The 24,486-nt window shown below is 63.0% G+C and overlaps 1 protein-coding gene across 1 annotated transcript; it reads left to right on the forward strand.

Moving 5' to 3' along the window:
• The first annotated feature begins 4,964 nt into the window (after positions 1-4,964).
• NTRK1 (neurotrophic receptor tyrosine kinase 1) lies at positions 4,965-24,099 on the forward strand. The gene is given in 18 exon segments (XM_053908841.1): positions 4,965-5,109; positions 5,112-5,187; positions 8,910-8,984; positions 9,261-9,332; positions 10,924-10,992; positions 11,643-11,788; positions 12,022-12,164; positions 14,415-14,547; positions 16,163-16,489; positions 16,926-16,943; positions 17,099-17,154; positions 17,433-17,535; positions 18,039-18,185; positions 18,452-18,582; positions 18,723-18,895; positions 21,851-22,091; positions 22,372-22,530; positions 23,716-24,099. Coding segments are annotated over 18 exon segments (2,385 nt in total). The 5' UTR covers positions 4,965-4,979; the 3' UTR covers positions 23,902-24,099.
• The last annotated feature ends 387 nt before the right edge of the window (positions 24,100-24,486 follow it).

Raw genomic sequence — 24,486 nt, forward strand, 5'->3', positions numbered from 1 at the left:
CAGTCACCGCCTCCGCTGCTGGCACCGTGCCCTTCTCCTGGATTGACAGCAGTGGCCTCCCAGATGGCCCCCCACCTCCGCCCGCGTCCCCTCCCGGTCTCTTCGCTCTATAGCCAAAGGGATCGTCTCAAAACAACTGGGGTGACCTTCCTGCGCTGCTCACAACCCCCTGGCGGCCCGCATCTGATTAAAAGCTCAAGTCCTTACGGGGCTTGCAAGGCCTCTGCAGCCTCTCTGACTTCAACCCCTTTGCCTCTCTTCCTCAGCCGCACTGACTTTGTTTTGCTGGGTTTTCAAACAAGCCAGCCAAGCTTCTGCTCTGAGGTCTTTGCACATTCTGTTCCCTCTGGCTAGAGCGCTGTTCCCTGTATGTGGTCCTTCACCTTCTTTAAGTGTCTGCTCAGATGTCACCTCCTCAATGAGGACTTCTCTGACCATCCCTTTAAACACTCCCTACCCCCCTTCCTACTTAACTTTTCTCCTTACATCTTAACGTTGGCTAATGTCTGAGTTACTTATTTTGTTTACGGTAAGCTCCGGAAGGGCAGGGATCTTTGTGTAGTTCATTGCTGTATCCTTGGTGCCTGGCACAAAACTGGTGCTCAGCAAGTATGTGATGAATGAATGGATTGTGTGACTGGGACGCAAAGCCTCACACCTCCCGCTTCCCTCCCAGGCCTAAGGGAGCCGGATGTCTGGTCCCCGCACTGGTTTACTCTCGAAGGGACGTCCGTGGCTCCCCACTGCCGAAAGTTCAAGTGAAAATTCCTCGGCCTGATATCCAGGGGGCTGATAAACGGGTCCTCGCTAATGTCTCCAAGCCTCAGGAGGGTTCCCGGGCCTGGCCACACACTCAGCTCTTGTCCTGCGAACCTCAGGTCGAGCCCGTCCGTCCCTGATCCTCTGACCTGAATTAGTCACTTCCCCCTTTGGGCTGGCCAGTTCTGGCTCTAGCACCCACCGGAACACCTGGGGCCTCACCCCACAACTGTTGTCCACATTTTTGTCACCCCTCCAAGGACGGGATCTCCCGAGGGTGGCCCTTGTTAGTCGGCACCGAGACCGCGGTGCTCCGCTCAGGGCTGCGTCCACCGGGCACTCAGGGGCCATGGTTTGAACTGGTGGACATCTGGTTCCCAGATCCACTCCTCCCCCGGGGACCGGGCTGTGCCTGGCTTCTTCAGACCCCACTTTCCTTCCTCTCCCCAAGGCACCTGAGACGGGCCCCCCGACTGGGCTGGATGCCTGGCCCATGCACTCTCATTTGCTCCAGAGGATACCTTCCAGGCTGGAGGATTCGAGTCTATTCTTTGGCTCGCCAGTCATGTCCTGCTAGGCTCTCTGGATCCTGCTCCCCACTTCCTGCCTGGCTCTCGGCAGCACCGCACCCCCACACAGACCCCCGCGCCCCCACACAGACCCAGGCCCAGCTCCTGGTAGCGGGCAGGCAAGGTTGGCTCCCTGAGGCTTGCATCACACCTTCTCCCTGTTGTCATTAATGGTCCCTGTGCTTGGCTCTGCACAGCTGCTGTGTGTGTGTGTGTGTGTGTGTGTGTGTGTACATTCACATGCACAAAAAGAGGGAGAGAATGAGAAAACACTTCTAGCCCCTCCAGGCAAAGGCCAATCAGGCTCTCCAAGGCGCCCACATGCCACTTCTCATCATGCCCCGGCCTCTCTAGGGCTCCCCTGATGGGAGTCATTTGGAAAAACAAATCTACGACCTTCACAGATTAACCCCTGCCTGCCTGCCCTCAGGACCTGGCCCTGCGCAGAGCTGTGCTGGGAAGAGGACATCTGGGTCCCCTGATCAAACAACCAAACACCACGCCCCACCCCCCTCCCAGGGACGTGCTCCCTTCCTGACAACCGGGCTCACGGCTGGCATCTGTGTGCCCTGTCCTGGCCCCGCAGTGGGGGAGGGGCTGTCCCTCGCCTGTAGTGCCTTCCCCACCAGCACTCTTCAGGGGACCCCCGACCCCAACCCTTTGCAACTCCCCTCTGTCTCTGTAGGAAAGGGAGACTCTGACCTCCTCCTGGAAGCCTCCCATCTGAGGGCACCACGGGGCCCCTCGGGGGGGGGGGGGCACGGAGCAGTGGACCCACCACCCCCAGCTGCCTTGGTCTGGAAGGGAACGGTGGGACTGGGGAAGGGCACGCTCTTAATCCTTCCCGCTTTTGAATCTCGCACATTCAGTGTCTTTTCCTCCCCTGCTAGGCTCCCCACACCCGCATGGGGCCTCTTGGTCTATGCGGTCCCTCCCCTCCCCAACTCTGCACATAGGAAGGGTCTGGCCTGGGCCCAGTGGATTGGCCCTAAGTGTGGGGGACATGGGACAAGGCCCTGGGACAAGCGCTCTGGGCCCCCGTCCAGCTTTCCCTCTCAATTCTCTGAACCTCAAGTTTCCTGTCTGCACAATGGATTCATTACTTCACGGTGCCTAGTTCTCAGCTACCCATCCCTCCCTGCACCCGAGAAACGACCCCTGAGACTCTCCTCCTCATGCTGTTCTCTGGGAATGCACGATGGAGAAGATCTCTTCATTTCTCTGTTTCAAGGTCCTTCTCACATCGCAGGGGGCTGAGGGGGAAACACGGTTATGTGGGGGAACTAACTGTGTTCCTGGTGGGAAGTCCTGAGAGCCGCCCCCCCGTCTTCATGCCGTAGGGAAACAGATGTTTGGCCTCCCAGCTGGCTGGGGGGTGTGGGAGGGGGGAGATGGGGCTCCAGGAGGCAGTGCTGGGGGACTCACCGTCTAGTGTGTCCAGGCCAAATCCCAAGGAGAGATGGATCGCAAGCAGGCTGCGACCCCCGGGCACAGGCTGGGCGCTGCCATCGTCCCAGGCCTGCCTCGTGCCCACTCCTGGCTTCTGCAGCTGGCTCGGGGAGGAGCAGGGCCTGGCAGGACCTAAGGGACACAGACACGCAGGCTTCAGAGGGGAGGGGAGGGTGGGGGCCCACGGGCGCGGGGTGGGGGTGGGGGGGAATCTCAGAGGGAAAAAGGGAATGAGAGCCACAGAGACACAAAGACAGTGACAGGCAGCTGGAGACAGACTCGGTCTGAACCCAGAGACCGAATGATGAGGGCAGAGATGCAGAAAGCAGGAGAGGAGGCTCAGAGAGGCCTCCGAGAGGGAGAGTCAGGCAGGGTGCAGAGCAAAAGGCAGTCCGCGAGGCCTGCCAACCCGGAGCCGGCGCGGCGAGGAAGCCCAGGGAGCCCGCCCACGAGAGCGGCGCGGAGTCGCCCGGGAGAAAAGTCCGGAACCCCGCTGGGCGGCTGGGCGCCCGAGCGAGCGTCGGGGGGCCGCACGGGGCCGCGGTATCACCGGGCGCTTCGGGGCCGCGCCAGCTCCCGCCCTCCGCGCCCCGGGGCGCAACGGATTGGCTTGCTGGGACCTCCGGGCTCTCTCCGCCCTTCCCGCCAAGCCAAAATATTTAGCCTGACAACTGAGGGGGGACAGGTCTGTTGGGAAATAAGGCCAAATACAGGGGGATGGTAGGAACGAGCTCGCCCATCGCCCCTGCGGACTCACTCACGTGGGGCCGCGTGTGCCGGCTGGAGTTGGGGTGGGGGGCGGGGGTAAGTTCTGCCGCCCTGACACCTGCTGGGCGACTTCTGGCGGCCACGACCCGCCGGGCGAGCCTGCTGTAACCTGGCGGGAACGCGAACCGTGTGCTGAACATTCAAGCTGTTCGCCTCTCCGAGGCCCTCGCCGCCCCCTGGGGGGCCGCCGCCTCCGCTTTCGCGCGAGGATCCGTCCCAGCCAAGTCCCTCGGTTCCGACCCAGATCCTGGGGGCCCACCTCTGTCCAGTCGCCTTCCCAAAGCGGGCCGCCGGTCGGTCGGTCGGTCGATAGTCGGTCTGTCCCCGTCCCGGGGCTGGGGCACAGTCTGCGCTGAGGGCCTGGCGACCCCTCTAGGTGGGTTTGGTTGGCGCGCTCCCTGCGGCCCTCGCCTGCCCTCCCGGCCGAACCCCCTCCTCCCGGACCCTCTTCCTCGCCCTCTACTGCCTCCTCCCCGGCTTGAGACGGGCGGGTTCCGGCGGCCACCGGGGTGGGAGGGGCTGGGGATCCCGGGGCTTTCCGGGTGCGCGACCTCCTAGGACCGAAGGGTCCCCAGCTCCACCCGCGGGCGGCTCCCGGGTCCGAGGAGCTAAGAGAAGATCTATTAATTTCTCCGCGCAGAATCGATGCTCTTGTCAGGGCGGCGATCGATGCCAGCCCAGCCCGGCGGGGCCCCACCCGCCTGGGGCCCGGCGCTGGCCGGCCGGGGTCAGGGGCCGCCGCTGGGGCCTGGGGCGCAGCTCTGGGGGGCTGCAGACCGCGCCCCCAGCCCCCGCGGAGCGCACTCTGCGCGCGCGCCTCTAGCGCCACCCTGTGGTCTCCTGAAAGCGGGCCTCCCGGCTCCTGGGGCGCTCCGGCCGTTTTGGGGCGACGCCCTCCCTCTCCTGTTTTCTTTCCCCAGGTCCTGCGTTTGGTCTTTTTGGGGTCCCTTCCCTTTCTTCCTAGGCCTTAGGGAGTGTTTCGCCTTCTTTATCCCAAGTGACATCGTACACTCCCTCAGGGGGCGCGCATCGTGAGGAGATCTGAGGCGGGGGCTGGCGGGGATGACCCGACGGTAACCTTGCCCTCGCCCTGTCATCTCCCTTCCCCCTAAAGGCAGCTGCTTTAGGCTGGGAGAATAACGGATCAACTTCCCAGCCTCCCCCACCCCCCCACCCCAGCAGACACCTCTAGAGTTCTCTCTGGAGCCGGGGGTCTGGGAAAAAAGGGGCGCCGGGTCCCCCGAAAGGGGTGGGGGCAGCCTCGGGGCTGAGGAGCCGAGGGGCGGGGGTGGAGCCGGAGGGGGCAGGGCGGGGCGGGGCGGGCCGCGGGCCCCGCCCTTTCCCGGCGGCTGGGTCTTTAACGCGGCAGGCGCACGTGTCGGGGGAGGCCCGGCGGCCGCGGCTGCGAGCGCACGGACGGCTGCCGGCGGCGCGATGCTGCGAGGCGGCCGCGGGCCGCGGGGCGGGCACGGCCGGGCCGCGGGGCCGGGCAGCCTGCTGGCCTGGCTGATGCTGGCGTCCGCGGGCGCCGCACCCTGCGCGGACGTCTGCTGCCCCCACGGCCCCTCGGGCTGCGCTGCACCCGGGCTGGGGCCCTGGAGAGCCTCCGCCGCCTGCCGGGCGCTGAGAACCTGACGGAGCTGTGAGTGTCCGGCCGGCGGGGCGGGCGTGGGGGGGGGGTGGTGGGAGCGGACGGGTGTAGCCGTAGCCCCGTGGGCGCGGACTCCCCTCGGGCCTGCCGGGCCCGGGAGGGGCGGCGCGGCGGGAGGCTGCACCTGGCGCGGCGGCTCCCACCGCGGCGACCGTCTGGAGGGAGCACCGCGGTGCTCAGTGCGGCTGGGGCGAGGGGGCTGTCCGTGCACCGGGCCTGGGGGAGCCCAGCCGTGTGGAAGCGGCCTTCTGGAGATCAGACAGGAGCCCAAGCTCTGCCTCCTGGAGGTGGGGGTGGGGGGAGGGTGGCTAGCTGCGGGGAGTCCCTAGTTTCAAATCCTTACCGCCTTGTCCCCTTTCCAGGGGAAACTAGCCCCCACCCCGTTCTGGGTCATGACCAGGCAACGCTGGGGGTTGAGCTGGTGGAGGTGGTGAGGAGCGTAGCTTGGTGAGGTGGTCCAGCTCTCCTCTCCCCATTTCCACCTTGCCGTGGCCTCACCACCCCTTGATTCCGAGGTGGAAAAGGAGACCCCTGGCCTCTCTGTCCCTGTCCTGACTCCCTTTCCACCCTCCTCCCCCTACCTGGGTCAGAAAGTCAGGGTTCTTGTTGAGACACTCTCCTCCTTTCAGGGCCCCAGACTGGCAGAAAGCTCCAGCATTCTGCAGTGCTCTGATGTCCTGCAGCACCTGGTTACAAAATACTGGAGTACTCCCTAGCAGCTGGTGAACCTATGGGGGTACTCTGTAGAAATACCTAGAGGTCCCCAAGCATCATCACATGGTGATGGCTGGAAAAGACTTGAATATCCCACGGGACTGGTGGGGCCGGCAAGACTTCTAGAAGAGGGGAGGAACTGCTAGAAAAACCCTCCTCCTGGGGCCTGGGGCTTAGAGGGCGGGTGAGGAACCCTGGCCTCAGGCAGCGACGGGTTGGAAGGCGTCCGAGGCGGGAACCATCGTCGCTGTCTGGAAGTTACTTGAGCAGCCTGTGATAATTGGCAGTGAGTTACTCCGGTATCTTGTGGTAATTAACGGGAAGGTCCTCAGTCTCTCTCTTTAATGGCCCTAGGGAGACCAGGAGGAGACGAGATGATGGCCTTGTCTTGGTCTGGGCCTAGGTCTCTGCGTGATGGGAGGGGCGCGGGATCCAGGCCGCCACCGCTGGTCCAGTCCACTCAGTGCCCTGTGCCTTCACATCGGGGCCCAGGCTGCTGAATGTCCCCTCTCGCCCCGGTTCCCTGCCAGGCCCCAAGTGGGTCCAGCCCTGGGGGTGGGGTGGGGGTAGGGGACGGGCTGGGCGGGGGACTAGGAGGTGCAGGGTGGGGAGAGGGGATGTCCCTCAGGGTGGGGCAGCGGCCTGACCCCCTGCCTCTGCCTGCATGCCCCCTCCTCCTCCCCTCCCTCGCCCGCAGAGCTAACAAGGAGATAATGGACTCGAAAAGACAGATTGATTATGAATCCAAACGAATGAGGCAGCTTTGAGTGTGCCGCCTGACAGCTTGCACACAGCCACCACCCTCCCTGGGTCCCCACAGCTCTCTATAAACCCTGTGAGCAGGGACCTACTCTCTCCTACCGTCACTGGAGATTGTCCCCTAGGCCTCAGGGGCCGGAGGGCCTGATACCTGGCTGTCCTGCTGGGGCCCCGGCTGGGGAGGGGGTCCGTTATGCTGGCTGAGCCCGGTTCCTATAAGCGAGGGAAAGTGAGAGGGTAGAGGAGGGGATTTCTGAGAACAGGCAGTGAGTCAGGGGCCCCTGGCATGTGGGAGGGGCGGGGGGGGGGGTACACTGACGTGCCACTCCAGGGCAGCTGAGTTCTCAGGAACTCCCTGGCATGCCGAGTCCAGAAGGATCCAGAAGCTGGGCAGGGCCCAGGGCGTCAGCAACCCCCAACTCCACATGCAGGGCCTTCTGTCCCGGCTCCCTATCTCGCTTTCTCTGGCGCTCTGTCCTTATCTGTCTGTCTGCCTGTCCTTATCTGTCTTTCTCCTTGCCTGTGTCTCTCTCTGCCAGTCTCTTCCTGTTTGTTTTCTCCTTTTCGGTGTCTCTGTTCCCCTCTTTGTTTTTCTGCCCCCCTCCTTGAGCCTTCCCACCACTATCTCGCCAGGTAAGCCAGCCAGTCTGTGCCTCTTCCCCTGTCACCCGTCTCCATCCTCCCGTTGCCCCTCTCCCCCTTTTTGGGTCCCTGCTGGGGCAGGCAGGAGCTCAAGGGGTCCCTGGCCAACAGCCTTGTGCCTCTGGCTTGCTCTGCTGAAAGGTGTGTGTGTGGGGGGGGTAGGAATTGCTGCTTGAGTAGGGAGGGGCTGTGGCTTTGAGGAGGAGAGGGTGGGGCGTGTGTGTGTGTGTGTGTGTGTGTGTGTGTGTGTGTGTGTGTGAGCGTGCGTGTGCTGCAATGTGGGTCAGCGCAGATGGTGAATGTGTGTTTGGGAACACATATGTGCATGACCACAGGGCTTCCTCTGTGCTGGGGGGGCAGTGGCTGTGGTGAGCCTAGGCCCTTGGTGGAAGCAAGAGGCAAGTGTTTCTGCGGGGACCCCCCACCTCTGACACGTGCACGACCCCCCATTTCTGACATGTGCAGGATCCCCATTTCTGACACGTGCGGGACCCCCCATATCTGAGCAATTGTGGGACCCCCCCATTTCTGAGCATGTGCGAGACCCCCCATTTCTGACACATACGGGACCCCCCATTTTTGAGCATGTGCGGGACACCCCATTACTGAGCATGTGTGGAACCCCCCTATTTCTGAGCATGTGTGGGACCCCCCTATTTCTGAGCATGTGTGAGACCCCCCATTTCTGACATGTGCAGGATCCCCATTTCTGAAACGTGCAGGACCCCCCCATATCTGAGCATTTGTGGGACCCCCATTTTTGAGCATGTGTGGGACCCCCCATTTCTGAGCATGTGTGAAACCCCCCATTTCTGACACATACGGGACCCCCCATTTTTGAGCCTGTGCGGGACACCCCATTTCTGAGCATGTGTGGGACCCCCCCACTTCTGACACGTGCACGACCCCCCATTTCTGACACGTGCAGGATCCCCATTTCTGAAACGTGCGGGACCCCCCCATATCTGAGCATTTGTGGGGCCCCCATTTTTGAGCATGTGTGGGACCCCCCATTTCTGAGCATGTGTGAGACCCCCCATTTCTGACACATACGGGACCCCCATTTTTGAGCATGTGTGGGACCCCCCCATTTCTAAGCATGTGCGGGACCCCCCGTTTCTGACATGTGTGGGACAGGCCCTGTGCATAAAAGCAGAACACCAAGCTGAGACTGGGCTTCTGTGTGTTTAGGAATGTGAGTACATCCGTGCACGTGAGAGATATGTGCACACACATGTCCACTCGTGAGGGCGTAGGCGTGCTGACGTCACAGGCGCGTGTGTGACGTGCGTTGAGGAGGCGTGTCTCTGTGCGTATGTGTATGCCTGCGTGTGTGTGCATGGCTGTGTGTGCACGCATGAGAGGTGAGAGGATGCACGCACGTGTGTAAGTGAGTGTGAGGTGTCTCTGCGTATACGTGTATGCATGTACCTGTGCGTGTATGTGCGTGCAGCAGGTCTGCGTGTGCCCGAGTGCGTGTGTGTGCAAGTGTTCATAAGAGTGTGTGTGCACCTGCACGTGTGACTGTGGGGGAGGCGGTGGCGGCATACGGGACTTGGAGAGCTGAACCCCTGTGACTCCGCCCCCTCTCCCCACAGCTACATCGAGAACCAAGAGCGGCTGCGGCATCTGGAGCCCAGTGACCTGAGGGGCCTGGGGGAGCTGAGAGGCCTGTGAGGGGCTGCGGGTGTGGGCGCGGGTGCGGGTGTGGGCGTGGGTGCGGGCACCAGTGAGGCTGCAGGTAGGGGTGCGGGCACGGGTGCGGGCACGGGGCTCAGCAAAGGCCGGGGATTCGGAGACTCCAGGAGGAGATCAGAAAGCCCGAGGGTCAGTGGGGCCAGGGTAGCCGGGGAGGCTGTGAGGGTTTGGGGGGTCCGGTGCTGGGCACTGGGGTCTGGCGTGGGTAGCTGAGGCCCGGGGGGGGCTGATCCTGCTGTCCCCGCCCCCAGCGCCATCGTGAAGAGCGGGCTCCGTTTCGTGGCACCAGATGCCTTCCATTTTACTCCTCGGCTCAGTCGCCTGTGAGTGGCCCGGGCGGGGCAGAGGGAGCGGGAGGGCCCCCAGACTTGGGCGGCTGCTGGGCTCGTGCCCCCCACCCCCCATTCTGAAGAAAGCCCCGAGCTGGTCGGGCCAGTGTCTCCCCCGTTCTCCTGGGGCTCGTCCTCACCTGCTCCAGGGAGGCGGGAGCCCCCCCAGCTCCCACCCCGTGGGCTCCAAGGTCCTCGCGGTCTCTTCCCCGCGCTGCCTGCCACAGGATGTGTCCGTCTCATAGGTGCCTGCCCCGTTTTTCTTCCCGGAGTTCAGATCCACACCAGTGCGAGGGAGCAAGCGGGCGGCGGGAGCCCCTGGGGTAGCCTGGAAGCGGGGGGCGGGGGGGGGGGTGTCTGGCTTTGGCTCAGGTCATGATCTCACGGTTCGTGAATCCGAGCCCCGAATCAGGCTCTCTGCTGCGGGCGCGGAGCCTGCTTTGGATCCTTGGTCTCCCTCTGCCCCTCCCCCACCCCTCTCTGTCACACACGCAAAAGTGATGTTCCATCCCGGACTACACACTGGGGGCTTCAGTTAAAGATGAGTGCCCAGTGACACCTCACAATACGTGACGTCAGTGAATCTTCACGGTCAACGCGGTGAGAGGTCGTGTCATCCCCAATTTATTTCTTTTGAGAGAGAGAGAAAGCACGAGTGGGGGAAGGGCAGAGAGAGAGAGAGAGAGAGAAAGGAGAGAGTGAGAACTCCAAGCAGGCTTCGCCAGCTCAGAGCCCGGAGGCGGGGCTCGAACTTACCGACCATGACATCATCACCTGAGCTGAAGTTGGCAGCTTAACCCACTGAGCCCCCCAGGCGCCCTCTAATGTTTATTTTGACGGGGGAGGGGGAAGGGGCAGAGAGAGAGAGGAGAGAGAGGATCCTAAGCAGGCCCCGTGCAGTCAGCGCAGAGCCGACACAGGGCTCCATCCCCTGAACTGTGGGATCATGACCTGAGCTGAAACCAAGAGTCGGCCGCTCAACAAACAGCTACCCGGGGGCCCCAAGGCAGGCCCTGTAGACGAAGCCTGGCGTAAGGCACCGACCGGGGCTCCTAACGTGGCTCACGGTGTGGCCAGGAGCTGGTACCCCTCAGGGCTCACTTCTCCCTGTCTCCAGCTAGGGACCCCGGGGCCAGGGGCCCTGAGGAGGGGAAGGGAGGGGTGGGGGGAGCTGAGGAAGGAGTCTGAGATCCTGGTCCCCATCCCCCTCCTCCTGTGGCCCGTCCCGGGCTCGTGGGTAGGGGAGCACAGATGGAGCCCCTTCCCCCAGCTGGGGCCTCAGCACTTTGCCAGCTGGGGCCAGGGTGGGGGAGAGGGGAGCGGCTGTTCCCTGGGACCCCCTCCCTGGGGTCTAGGGAGGGGGTTAAGTGGGGTTAACCCTTGCTGTCCCAGGGAGGAGAGGAGGACTCAAAGAGCCTAACCTGTCCCGACCCCGGTGCCCCTTGGATGATTCTGGTTGTTGCCCCAGGAGGGGGGGCCGGACAGCAGCTTCCTGTGGCTCCCGGGGCTCCCCCCCCCCCCCCGCCCCAGGCCAGAGCAGGCCAGCTGGGGCTCAAGGCCACTGTCTCTATCTCACCTCCCACAGGAATCTCTCCTTTAACGCTTTGGAGTCTCTCTCCTGGAAAACCGTCCAGGGCCTGTCGCTGCAGGAGCTGTGAGTGTGGGGCTTCCAGGGGGCCGGAGCGGTGTGTGCGTGTGTGTGTGCGCGTGTGCATGGGGACTCGTATCCCTGTGTGGAGGTGTGTCACTGGGTGTGTGTGGAGATGCGGGGCACGCTCTTTGGGGACTACGTGTTCGGCAGCGAGCTGAGACCCGAGACAGGGACTCGGCACGTGACCGTGACCCCCATCAAAGAGGCCGCAGGCCCACTGGAGGCTGGGGGCCGCGCGTGCATCTGCCCACACTGCCGGCACCCTGTGCACGCGGGCCGGCTGGGCAGCAGAGGTCTGTGTGTGTGGTCGGCACCTGGGGCCTGTGGGCCACCCCAGCGCCCTTCCCTCTTTGTCACCCTGCTCAGAGGCCTCGCCCGGCCTGTCATCCCAGGGAGCCCTCTGGGGCGGGGCAATTGCGTGGAGCCCCCAGCCGGCTCCTTGACTTTCCAGATGCGATTTCTTGTGACGATGTCTTGTTCCTGGGTCCCCAGGAGGAGGAGCCTCTCCTCTGTCCCCGCTCCTTTCCCTGTGGACGTTCCCGCCCCTGCGCTCTGACTGCACTCCCTCTTACTGTGATACCTCCTTCTCTGTGGCTCCCCTGGCTGACACCTGCCCCGCCCTGACCTTCTCTCGGTGTCCCCCGTGCCCACAGGGTCCTGTCGGGGAACCCTCTGCGCTGTTCTTGTGCCCTGCACTGGCTGCTGCGCTGGGAGGAGGAGGGCCTGGGCGGAGTTCCTGCACAGAGGCTGCAGTGTCCCGGGCAGGGGCCCCTGGCCCTCTTGTCCAACGCCAGCTGTGGTAGGTGCTGGAGGTGGTGTAAGGGGCTGGGAAGGAGCCGCATGCCCCGGGAGCGGGCACTGAGAGGGGACTGGGGAGCGGGCACTGGCAAAAGCTGGGGGGACTGGAGGTTGGGAGGCATTGCCAGTAAGGGCTCAGGGTCGCTGAGGAGGGTGGGGGAGGAGGCATGGCGCCAGGGAGGGCCCCAAGGCCACTCCCTGCTCTGACCTCCCTTGGCCGTCCCGGGCTGCCAGGCGTGCCCGTGCTGAAGGTCCAGACGCCCAATGCCTCCGTGAACGTGGGGGACGATGTGTTGCTACAATGCCAGGTGGAGGGGCGGGGCCTGGAGCAAGCTGGCTGGATCCTCACGGAGCTGGAGGAGTCGGCCACGGTGACGGTGAGAAGCGCTGTATCCCACCCCCGCCCCCCGCCCCTGGTCCTCCTCTTCCCCTCCTCGCAGGAGAGGCTCGGACAGGACACGGGGCCAAAGACAGGAAAAGAGAGACAGTGAGGAGGAAGCACGTAGAGCGTGAGGGATGGACAGATATGGCTTAACTCCACGGGGCCGAGGCTCATTCTGTGGGGCAGGTGCACACGTACCCTCAGGGTGGGCACTGGCCCAGCAGGGACCCCAGGCTCTGCTGGGGCCGCCAGGACTTAGGCCCCTCTCTGGCCGCAAAAGAGAAGGTCCCTGAACCCACAGACTATCCCTGCCGTGCACCTGCTTTCTGGAGAAGGAAACGAGACGAGGGAGAGAGCACAGTATTTGTGGTCCTGGCACCCAGGTGAGTCCTCAGGATCCTTCCCGTCTTTTCTGGAGATTCTGGAAACAGCGTCTTCTTGGGCGTGTGACGACCGTATTAGGGAAGAAGGCCCGGGTCTGGGTCCAGCTTTGTCACTAATGAGTTTTTGGACTGACTTTTGGAAAAATGCCTCAATCTGCCTGCACTTTGGTCTCCGTATCTGTCTACTGCGGAGGTGGACGTGATGACCTTTGATGTCCCGCCTGCCTCTGGACACTCTGGCTGCTATCTCTGTCCTGCAGATGTGTCTTTGGGCATCTTCCCACGCCTTGCCCTTTGTCGTCAGGCTGATGATGGCAGTGTAGCCGCAGCAGGCTCAGGCCTTGTTGACAAGATCAGCAGGGGTGGACGATAGGCTGCGCCCACCCAAAACTCTGGCCCCACGAGGAGACACGCAGGGTCCGGGCCCTTGGAGGAGCCAGACCAGCGTGTTCAGTGCGGAGGCCCTCGCTTTGGGAGGGAACCATCCCCCAGAATTGCTGGAGGCCCCTGGAACAATACTGAAGGAGGAACCACCAGAGCAGGGGATCCAGGCACGGTGGGGGGACCACTAGCCACTGTGTGGCTCCTTCCCTCCCAGAGAGCACAGCCCCCGAGAGTGAGCGGTGGAAGGGAACAAGGTAGAGGCAGGAGGTTGGCCGTGACCCTCTGTGGAGACACCTCTGGCAACTGCTTTGGGAAATTCCAGGGTTTTGCTTTTTCTCTTTGGGAGACTTACATGTTTGCCACCGCTTCTGTTTTCTAGAAACTTCCTATAGAAAAGCCACACCCAACTGGGTTAAATAGAGGGCAGGGGGTGCTGGTCACCCTCAGGACACTGGGGGATCGTGGAGCAGCTCTGAGTTAGTGGGATGCCCTATGCCCAGAGTGATCTGGGGGAGATGGGACAGCAAAGAGAAGCTGGGGGCAGGGCAGGGCAGGGCAGGGCTTCCCCTGGAGGAGCCTGGAACCCAGAGCTTGCACAAGAGACTGGAGGGCTCTTCTGGAGTCTTCAGGCTAATACTCCAGTGGAAACCGGGGGAAGGCTCACCTCCTCCCACACTTATTCAAAGGATTCCACATTTAGGAAATTTCCAGATAAGTGAGGGTCATCCACTGTTTCGTGTATTTTCATCATTTTATGAAAATAGCTTTCTAGAACGTCAAAAGATCATTTTGTCTACCTCCCTAGCTTACAAAACAAGAAAACCACGGTTCAGCAAGATTAAGAATTGTCCTAAGGTCATGGAACTGGCACGTAGCCGCAGTTTCTTAGGAAGAGAATCTGAAGCTGATTCAATCTTTCGATGATGATTCAGAATCAAGTCGCTTTGCCTGTAACTTCACTCTCTGTGTTTATCTGCCAAAGTGGGTGGGGTCATGCTGCCGCTGTCCCTCCCACCTGCCGCCCTGCCATCCAAGCCGCCTCTGCGTTTCTGGCCTTCCTTGGGCTGAGACCATTAGAACTGTGTGTAAAACAAAAACGAGCAGGGTGGCGAGACCCCAGCTGGTTCGTCCAGTGAGTTGTGTCTGTTTGGCGCTTGGGATTCTTGGCATCTATTTAGCTGCTCGGACGGTGGTTTTGGTTCAGGGTATCCCGTGCCTATTTTGAGGTTACTGGTCACGTTCTAGATGTTTTGGACCGTTAAATACACGATCCAGGACATAGTCTGCGAACGAGCTCTAAAGGAGGGGGGCCGTTCTCTGCTATATTCTCTCCTGTACCTCTTTCCTCCCCCTACGCCTTCTTCCTTTTCCATCTGGAGCCCCAGGGGCTCCCCCAAAGACCTCAGCTCCGGCCCCCTGCCTCCATACCCAAGCCTGCTGACACTTTGCCTGATTTCCCCCTCTCTTCCCTGACCCAGCAATCTGGGGCTCTGCCGTCCCTGGGGCTGACCCTGGCCAATGTCACCAGTGACCTCAACAGGAAGAATGTGACATGCTGGGCGGAGAATGATGTGGGCCGGGCTGAAGTCTCCGTGCAGGTCAACGTGTCCTGTGAGTCCCAATGACGGCCCCCCACCCCCATGTCCCCTCCTTCCCTGAAGAGAGGCTGTGGGGGTGGGGGGCTGGAGGATGGGCCGGGATATGTGTCTCCACAGCTGCTCCTGCCCAGCTGTTTCCAGATTCCCATGAAAACCTGATCCTGTGGGGGAAGTCCTGGGGGCTTGTCAAGGCCGGAGGGATGGTGATGGATTTCTTTTTGGCCCCCTGCCCAAGTCTTGCTACCTGAGGCCCTTGGTGCCCGCCGCCCGGCTGTTCTCTCTGCTCCCTGCTGGATCGCTTCACCGCCTGACCCTTCGTAGCCTTCGTAGTACTCTTGTCGCGCATCCTAGTCTTAAGACAAGAAATTCCCCTCCCGGCTTCTTCTGTAGGCTCGCTGCCTAATTCCCCTAGGTCTGCCAACAAATCACTTTAAACCCGGTGCGTTACATAGTTCTTTAGTTGTGATCTATGATCTAGATTTGTACATAAAACCTAGGCACTTTATTTTCTTTTTATTTAAAATTGTTTCTAAGTTTTTATTTTTTTAATTATTTATTTTGTTAGCTCTTAACACTATTTTTTTCGATACATGAAATTTATTGTCAAATTGGTTTCCATCTAAGTTTTTATTTATTTATTCTTGAGAGAGAGAGAGAGAGAGAGAGAGAGAGAGGGAGCAGGGGAGGGGCAGAGAGAGGGAGAAAGAGAATCCCAAGCAGGCTCCCCACTGTCAGCACAGAGCCCGAGGCTGGGTCTCGCGCCCCCAAACCGTGAGATCGTGACCTGAGCCGGAACCAAGAGTCGGATGCTTAACCGACTGAGCCCCCGGGCGCCCCAAACTCAGACACTTTAAACAGTGATCACTCTTCAGCTCTTCTGAAGACACTCCCTTCCTCTCGCCATCCTTTTTCTCCGCCCCATCTGGACTTCCGTGACCCTCTTTTCCTTGCTTTTAAAAACAATTTGACACCCGTCCCGCAGCCCCGTCAAGGTGGCTTCGTCTTACCTGTCCCTGTGCGTCGCACGCGTGGAATCACCCCGCCACTATTATTGTGCGTTCTTTTGCTCAGCGGCACGTTTTCGGGCTCGTCCGTGTCGGTGGGAGTGGCTTTGGCTGCTTCGCTCCCTGCCGAGGGGGATCCCGCTGCCTGACATGTATGTGTCTGCTTTTTTTAGGTCGGGTCTCTTTCAAACCCGTATCTGTTTTCAGAAAGCTTTTTAACTAGATACGTTTTGCTTGTTTGATGTCTAGGCCCTCTCGCGGTCTTCTTAAGCTTGACTGCACTTAATTTTTCCGGATCTCTTGTCCGAGAGACACGGCGTGCTTAGTTTCCGCAGCCGGGCACCCCGCTTCTCCGGGGCCGTCGCTTGCTCACGGCCACCGCTTAAGTGCTTTAAGCCTCTGCATTTCGTGCACCTGCTGCCTGGTTGGTTGACGATTTACTGTCGCCCTTCTCCAACATGTCCCTCCCGGGGAATTCGTTAGGGGCTGCTCACCCGTTTCCCTGAGGCCCGCCACCTGATTTCTGGCTCTGCCCGCCCCCCCTCACCCCCCTCCCCGACCTGGAGGGGCCACGCTGGGCTCCCCGGCGGCTGACCTCGCCGCGCCCCTGTCTGTGGCCCGCAGTCCCGGCCAGTGTGCAGCTGCATGCCGCCGTAGAGCTGCACCACTGGTGCATCCCCTTCTCGGTGGACGGGCAGCCGGCGCCCTCCCTGCGCTGGCTCTTCAACGGCTCGGTGCTCAACGAGACGAGCTTCATCTTCACGGAGTTCCTGGAGCCGGCGGCCAACGAGACCGTGCGGCACGGCTGCCTGCGCCTCAACCAGCCCACCCACGTCAACAACGGCAACTACACGCTGCTGGCCGCCAACCCCTCTGGCCGGGCCGCCGCCTCCGTGCTGGCGGCCTTCATGGACAACCCGTTCGAGTTCAACCCCGAGGACCCCATCCCCGGTGCGAGGGCCACCCTGAACCCCGCCCCCCCCCCGGCTCCCCCTGGGTGCGGGTGCGGGTGTCGAGGGGGCGGGGGGGGGGTAGGCCCTGCCCACACGCTGCTGTGATCCCGACCCCAGAAGTTGGGGTGCCGGGGCCTGGGGTTGTGGTGACAGGCTCGGTGCTGGCCTCCTTGTCCCGCCCCCCCTCCCAGCCCAGGAGCCCCGAACCCCCCGGGGCTAGTCCACTCGCTTGGGCTGGCAGGAGAGAGGGCCCTGCCCCAGGGCATCCGTGGCTCGGCTGGAAGGGGCCACGTGCCTGTTCTCAGCAAGGTCCAGCAGCGTCACCTCCCTGTCCCACCCCGCCCCGGGAAGGGATGAGTCTGGGGGAAGGGCGGGGGGTGACTCTCCACTCTCCGCCCGGCATCTGATGGCTTTCTCTCCTCCTCCCACGGCAGTCTCCTTCTCGCCGGTGGGTGAGTAGCTCAGGCCGGAGGGCGGGTTCTGTCTGGTCTGAAGGCGAGGCTGGGGCAGGGGGCACGGCTGACCTGACCCCCCAGGGGTCGGCGGGGGCGGGGGGCATTGCTGCAGGAGGCACTGAGTGTGCCCACTCTCCCCTGTGTCCCCACAGACTCGAACAGCACGTCCGGAGACCCAGTGGAGAAAAAGGACGAAACCCCTTTTGGGGTGAGTGTGGGCGGGAAGCTTGCCGAGGACTTGGGGTCCGGAGTCTGGGCTAGCGGCTTGTCCGTGTGTCCTTTCTGGTCACAGCGTGGGGACCTCTACCGTGTGGCCTGAGCTCCCTCAGCCACCCTCACAGCCACGGCCTGGGGCGCCAGGGGAGTAGGGGGCAGGTCTAGGGGCCTGACTCTGGGCCCCCGCGCAGGCCGGAGAAGCCATGTGCTTTGGGGGAGCTTTGAGGCCATAGGAAGAATTCTGGGTCTGCCCCCTCCCCCGCCCCGCAGGTCTCAGTGGCCGTGGGCTTGGCCGTCTTTGCCTGCCTCCTCCTCTCCGCCTTCTTCCTTGTGCTCAACAAATGTGGACGGAGGAACAAGTTTGGGATCAACCGTGAGTGGGGGTGCCACAGCGGGCTGTCCGTCAGTCTGTCCTGCGGGCTCTGTCCTCTGTGTGGGGGGCCCGCGGGCAGGTAGAGTGCTCGGGGGTGTGCCGGGGTGTTTGGGCGCCTGGCTGCAGGGCTCGTGGGTGTGAGTGAGTGTGAGTGAGCGTGTCGGGGCCGGGGCTGGGGCAGCGTCAGAGGCAGCAGCTGCTAATTGGTGGCTGGACTGTAGTCAAACACTAAGTGGGTCTGGGAGGTCTGAGCTCTGTAGGGGGGTGGCGGGGGAGTTCTCTGGTGGCCCACGGGGCCTGGGGTTGGACAGGAGCCAGACGGAGAGAGGCCGCGGTGCCCCCCCGCCCCGCCCCGCCTTCCCCTGCCGGCCGACTTGCCCCTCCGCTCCTCCAGTCCTCCCCTGCAAGTGGGGAGGTGGGGTTGCCTGGTGTCCTGCACCTGCCGGGGGCCAGGGCGGGCACCTGGGCTGTGACCCCTCCTCATGGCTATGTCTCTTCCCCAGGCACAGCTGTGCTGGCTCCAGAGGACGGACTGGCCATGTCCCTGCATTTCATGACATTAGGTGGCAGCTCCTTGTCCCCCACTGAGGGCAAAGGCTCTGGGCTCCAAGGCCACATCATTGAGAACCCACAATACTTCAGTGATGCCTGTGAGCGGCTATCCTGGGTCAAGGGTGGGGGGGACCTGGGTGTGTGTGCACGTGTGTGTGTGTGTGTGTGTGTGGAAGCCCCGGTAGCGTCTCCTTTGCCCGCCCCAGGCCCGAACGGGCCTTCCCCGCCCCCATCTGCCCCCACCCCCGTCCACACCACGGCATGGGGCTTGGTGAGCACGTGGAGGCTCCCGGCAGCCCCCAGCCACCCCCTTGGCTCCCAGAGGCTGGGGCTCCCGTGCGTGATCCCTCGAGCTTCTCTGTAGGTGTTCACCACATCAAGCGCAGGGACATCGTGCTCAAGTGGGAGCTGGGCGAGGGCGCCTTCGGGAAGGTCTTCCTGGCCGAATGCTACAACCTGCTGCCCGAGCAGGACAAGATGCTGGTGGCCGTCAAGGTGAGACCCCGTGGGTGACGCACCGCTGGCCGGGCCACCTCCCGCAGGAGCACCAGCGTTCCCTGACGTGAGCTGGGGCTGCGGGGGCGGCGGGGGGGGGGGGGTGGGGGTGCCGCACTCAGTGCCGCCCCGCCGTCCAGGCGCTGAAGGAGGTGTCCGAGAGCGCCAGGCAGGACTTCCAGCGGGAGGCCCAGCTGCTCACCGTGCTCCAGCACCAGCACATCGTGCGCTTCTTCGGGGTCTGCACCGAGGGCCGCCCGCTGCTCATGGTCTTTGAGTACATGCGCCACGGCGACCTCAACCGCTTCCTCCGGTACGAGTGCCCGCCCCCCGCCCCCCCCCGCGCTGGCCCCTGGCCCTGAGCCCCTCATCCCTTCCCTACGCGCGCATCCCTGAGTCGAGAGGCGGCGCCAAGAAGTAGCGGGAAGGCACGGCTGCCTCCCCGGGGAGCTCTAGGGCAGATGCGTGAACGCCGGAGGCAGCGTGTGCAGAGGACAGGGTGGCGGCGGTCGGGAAGGTGGCACTAGCAGGAGTCGGGAGCTGTACCTCAGGGGAGGTGGCTTTGCAGAGAGTGGTATGCATTCGTGAGCGGCGGAGTGGCCCGAGGCGGAGTGGCCGGTGGCAGAGTGGCCGTGGCAGAGTGGCCCGAGGCAGAGTGGCCGTGGCGGAGTGGCCCAAGGCGGAGTGGCCGTGGAGGAGTGGCCCGAGGCAGAGTGGCCGTGGAGGAGTGGCCGGTGGCGGAGTGGCGTGTGGGGGAGTGGCCGTGGAGGAGTGGCCCGCGGCGGAGTGGCCCGAGGCGGAGTGGCCCGTGGCAGAGTGGCGTGTGGGGGAGTGGCCGTGGAGGAGTGGCCCGTGGCGGAGTGGCATGTGGGGGAGTGGCCGTGGCAGAGTGGCCCGAGGCAGAGTGGCCGTGGCGGAGTGGCCCAAGGCGGAGTGGCCGTGGCAGAGTGGCCTGAGGCAGAGTGGCCGTGGCGGAGTGGCCCAAGGCGGAGTGGCCGTGGAGGAGTGGCCCGAGGCAGAGTGGCCGTGGCGGAGTGGCCCGAGGCGGAGTGGCCGTGGAGGAGTGGCCCGTGGGGGTGTGGCTGGTGGCGGAGTGGCCGTGGCGGAATTGCCGGTGGCGGAGTGGCCCGTGGCGGAGTGGCCGGTGGCGTAGTGGCCCGTGGCAGAGTGGCCGTGGAGGAGTGGCCCGAGGCGGAGTGGCCGTGGAGGAGTGGCCGGTGGCGGAGTGGCCCGAGGCGGAGTGGCCCGTGGCGCAGTGGCCCGTGGCGCAGTGGCGCGCAGAAGCCGGGCCCCCAGGAGGTGGGGTTTAGAGAGTTACAGCAACAGTAACAAACGCTTGTCAGGCGCTTGCTGAGCTCCAGGCTCCATGATCTATGCTCACTTCCTAAGCGAGTCACTTTCACTAAGTGACTGAGTCACTTTCACTAGGGCTGCGTGTGTTTGTACACATCTGTGTAATAACATAAGTAGACTTTTATTCTTCATGCTCTCCGAGAGCATGTGGCAATTTACACTTGGAGGAAGTTACTAGAAATTCACTTCTTTTGCTTTGGGCAGAACAACTCCGATGCGTTTACTGACGTGTGCCGACAGTTTTAAGAACTTCAGGAAAGGTGCCCATTTCACAGATGAGGCTTAAGTGACTTGCCCCAGGGCACGAAGGTGGTCAGCGGCCCAGGGGAGAGTATGACCCCAAGTAGAGCCGTGTCTCAAGCCCTGACTGTGATGGTCACATGTTCCCTCTGCTGAGTCCCTCTTGCATGAGATTCCCCCTTCTGCAGGACGGGACATTGTCAGGTGTGAGGGAGGAAGGGGGAGGGCCAGGGCTGGATCAGCTGTGACCTGGTAGTTTTCTTCTCTGACCTCAGTTTCCCTGCCACTAAGTGGGACAAGAGCGGGGTGGGGGGACTGTGATTGCGGATAAGAAAGCATTTTGTGGCTGTCCAGTTAATGGTCGTGATTTGGTCTCCAGACGCCCCCTTGGGAGTGAGGTGTACAGAATTCAGTTGGGAGAGACCTCAGGGTCTAAGCTTAATGCCCTGCAGGAGGAGGACGCAGTGGAGGCTGGGGAGCAGGAGGGAGAGCCCGATGTTGAGTGTGGGTGGATGGGCTGAGCGGAACTGGAGTCCACAGCAGGCCTTCCCCTTGCCCACCGCCCCGGTGTGGGCTCCGGGCTGAGTGCTGGTGATGCTGCTATCTGGGGCCCGGGCTGTGGAAGAAGCGGCTCTCGTGGCTGCATGGAACACGGAGAACCAAAGGAGGGGACCATGAAAGCTTCTGATAAGTCTGGAAGACATTCCCTAGGAGGGCCATCTGTTCCTTCTCACCTCAGGGCCTTTGCACTCACAGCTCCCTCTGCCTGGCACTTCGGGTCTCCCTCCCAGCCACTTCACCTCTGTCTCTGACCCTTTTGAATGGCTTAGTCACCTCTGTTCCTCAGGGTTCGAGTCTCACTTTAAATGTCTCTTCCTCCAGGAAGTCTTCCCTGACTTCTTCCATCTCCGGCCCGAGTGCCCATCAGGTGCCCCCCCCCCCCACTGCTCTGCGGTGACCCCTTTATCTGTACCCTCCTCTCCACCTGAGCTCTGGTGCTTGGCACACTGGAGGTGTTTAACAGGCTTTGGAAGAAACGAAGAAATAAGTGGACCAGGAGAAAGTTGGCCAGTAGGAAGGGGCGGTGCTGACAAAGCCCTGGGCTCAGGCAGGGGTCACAAGGTGTATCTGGGGGATGGGGCTGAGTGGTCTGGACTGGTCTGGCCTGGTGGTGGCCGTGTGGGAGGTGGAGGGCGTCCTGGAAACCTCGGGAAGTAAGGAGGACCCCACAGGAGGCTGGATGTTGAGGGCGAAGGTGAGAGAGGCAGGAGGACCCCCAGGTTTCAGGCTCGGAGGCTGGGGAGGGAGGTTCCCTTCACGGAGGAAGGCGGGGACTTGGCGGAAGATGCTAAGCATCTACAGGACCGAGTGGGAGGTGCCCGTGAGCGAGAGATGCAGGGGCCAGCGGGCAGGTGGATGCTGGGCTCAGCGTTCAAGGGGGCTGCCTGGGGGTGGGGCACGAATGTGGGAAGTGTGGGCAGCAGTGAGGGCTCTGGAGGGGGGCACACCCGGCGGGCCCATCCCAGCCCCTCCAGACAGCCGCCTCCCTGTTCTTCCCTTCCTCCATTCTCCTGAGTCCCCTCCCCGCTTCCACCCCAGCTCCCCAGGCTCCCCAGCCTCCACCTCCTGGGGGCTCTCCCCCCCCAGCCCGCCCCTCTCCCTCACTCTCTGGCAGGTCCCACGGGCCCGACGCCAAGCTGCTGGCTGGCAGGGAGGACGTGGCTCCGGGCCCCCTGGGCCTGTCCCAGCTGCTGGCCGTGGCTAGCCAGGTCGCTGCCGGGATGGTGTACCTGGCGGGTCTGCACTTCGTGCATCGGGACCTGGCCACGCGCAACTGTCTGGTGGGTCAGGGGCTGGTGGTCAAGATCGGCGACTTCGGCATGAGCAGGGACATCTACAGCACCGACTATTACCGAGTAAGGGTCTTTGGTCCCGGCCCGGGCCGCACCGGCACTGCAGACCCCCCCACCCCGGGGGGCTCCTCGACCCCAGGAGGGTGGTGTGGGGGCCCAGGCTGCCGGCTCGGGACTTGAACCCCCCTCCTTGGCTCTCTGCTCTCCCGGACAGACGGAAAAGACACCGTGGGTTCTTCCCTCTTAGCGTGGGCCCAGAGCCGCTTCCACGGGCGGGAGCGGGATGCGCGGGAGCAGCGGGTCCCCCCCCCTCCCCCCAGCAGTGACACGGTGCCGCCCGCAGGTGGGGGGCCGCACCATGCTCCCCATCCGCTGGATGCCCCCCGAGAGCATCCTCTACCGCAAGTTCACCACCGAGAGCGACGTGTGGAGCTTCGGCGTGGTGCTCTGGGAGATCTTCACCTACGGCAAACAGCCCTGGTACCAGCTCTCCAACACCGAGGTCAGCCCCGCCCGCCCCCGCCCCCCCCAGCTCTGCCCCTCCTGTCCCCTTCTGCCCCCATCCAGCGTCCCCGCAGCTCTGGGCCTCCTCCCCCCCAGCCCCTCCCCCCCAGCATTCTTCCCACTCACCGTCCTAGCCCAGGCCCAGCTGGCTCCTGGGGGAGCCCCAAAGCACTTTACAGACGGAGCCCAGACCCCCATCCCTAGCTGCACGTTACAGACCTCGCAGGCATTGTCAGGGTGGAAGGGAGAGGCCCGGGAGGAGGAGCACAGCACCAGAGGGCCTGAGGCCGCAGCAGGAAGGCCGGAGGTCAGACTGCAGGAAGGACAGGCCTGGCGCTCCGTCTGCCCGCGCGGCCGGACGCGGCCACCGCGGGGCCCCAGGTGTTCTGTCTCCCGGAGCAGCGCCCCCTCCCCCTCCTTGGCTCGCAGCTGTCAGTTTCCATTTCTCCTGCTAATGCAGTCTGCTCCCTGGAGGCCGGTGGGGTGGGGGAGAGGGTTATAGATTTTAATTTTCTCAAGCACTGAGAGAAGGAATGGAATTAGTGCTGCCCATAACCCAAGTCCTCTAATGGGGAGGGAGGGGAGAAGGGGGGAAGAGGCTCCAGGCCCCTTCGCCCACCTCCCTCCCACCATCTCTCCGTCCCTGGATCCCTTCGCTGCTCTGACAGTCCTTCCTGGAGTCTAACTTTGGTCTCTCCTGCTGCCGTTTCAAACTTTCGGAGGAGCTAGGTCCCCACAGAATGGTGCCTACAGAAGAGAAAAGGGAGTGGGGTCGCCCTGTGCCTTAAATTGCAAACCCTTTTCGAGGCCGTTACCTGCAATCCTGCTCTCTTTTCTTTTTGCCCCCTGGAGCTGAGAGGTGGGGGGCCCTTCCCCCCCCCCCCATTCAGCCCTCAGCCCTGGGCCGGTGGATTTGGCAAATGTCGGGGCCCCTCCCCTTCCTCACGTCACCTGGCAGGTCTTCTGAGGGTCTGATTCCAGCCCTTCTGGAAGCTCCTACCCCCAGAGTCTACCTAGCCTGAATCCTTCCCACTGCTCAGTGTCCTGGTGGTTCACCACATCCTTTTAGAAGATTAGTAGCCCAGAGGCCCAGACCTGTGTGTGGCCTGCCGGGAGAGCCTCCGGGGGGTGGCGCTCCAGCACCGCGTGCCCTCTTCTCTCTCCCCCGCCTCGGTGTCCCCAGGCGATCGAGTGCATCACGCAGGGGCGCGAGCTGGAGCGGCCCCGGGCCTGCCCACCGGAGGTCTACGCCATCATGCGGGGCTGCTGGCAGCGGGAGCCACAGCAACGCCACAGCATCAAGGAGGTGCACGCCCGGCTGCAGGCCCTGGCCCAGGCGCCTCCTGTCTACTTGGACGTCCTGGGCTAGGGGGCCACCCAGGGGCCGGGCAGCCGGAATCCCGGGCCTGCCATCAGTCACCCCTGCAGTTCCCAGCAGCCCCTGGGGTGATCTCAGCATCTAACTCACCCTCAGCATGCCGGAGGGGACAAGTGGGGTCTGGGAGCACAGGATGTCCCTGCTTCTCTGGGCAGGTTCCATCATGGCAATTATATTTATTACCCCTTGGCCGCGTGTCTCTCGCCAGTTCTTGGGATGACGTCACTCCGGGAGAGGGGTATCGAGACTCAGGCAGGGGATGAGCCTCCCCTCTCTAGTTGCCCTCCGCGGTGGCCCTAGTCCATGCGGCTGTCACCTCCAGCTGTGGCAGCCTCCTAGTCTTGTGACCGTTGTGTTCACCTGGTGGAGAGGCAGCCTCAGGGCAGGCTTTCTAGAACTTCAGAGCCGACTCGTCCTTCTCCGCGCTTCGTGTTCGCGAAGGCTGAGGCTGCAGCGCGAGGCGGAAGTTAGATGTCACGGCGGACCGGGCGGGAGTATCCGTGGGGTGGGTCCGCCTGGTACTGGTGTGGGCAGAACAGGGCGGGCACATGATAGGACCAGTGGATGAGAGAGAGG

This window comes from Panthera pardus, unplaced genomic scaffold (genome assembly GCF_024362965.1).
Source record: "Panthera pardus isolate Hobbes unplaced genomic scaffold, ASM2436296v1 HiC_scaffold_21, whole genome shotgun sequence".
Classification (NCBI taxonomy): domain Eukaryota; kingdom Metazoa; phylum Chordata; class Mammalia; order Carnivora; family Felidae; genus Panthera; species Panthera pardus.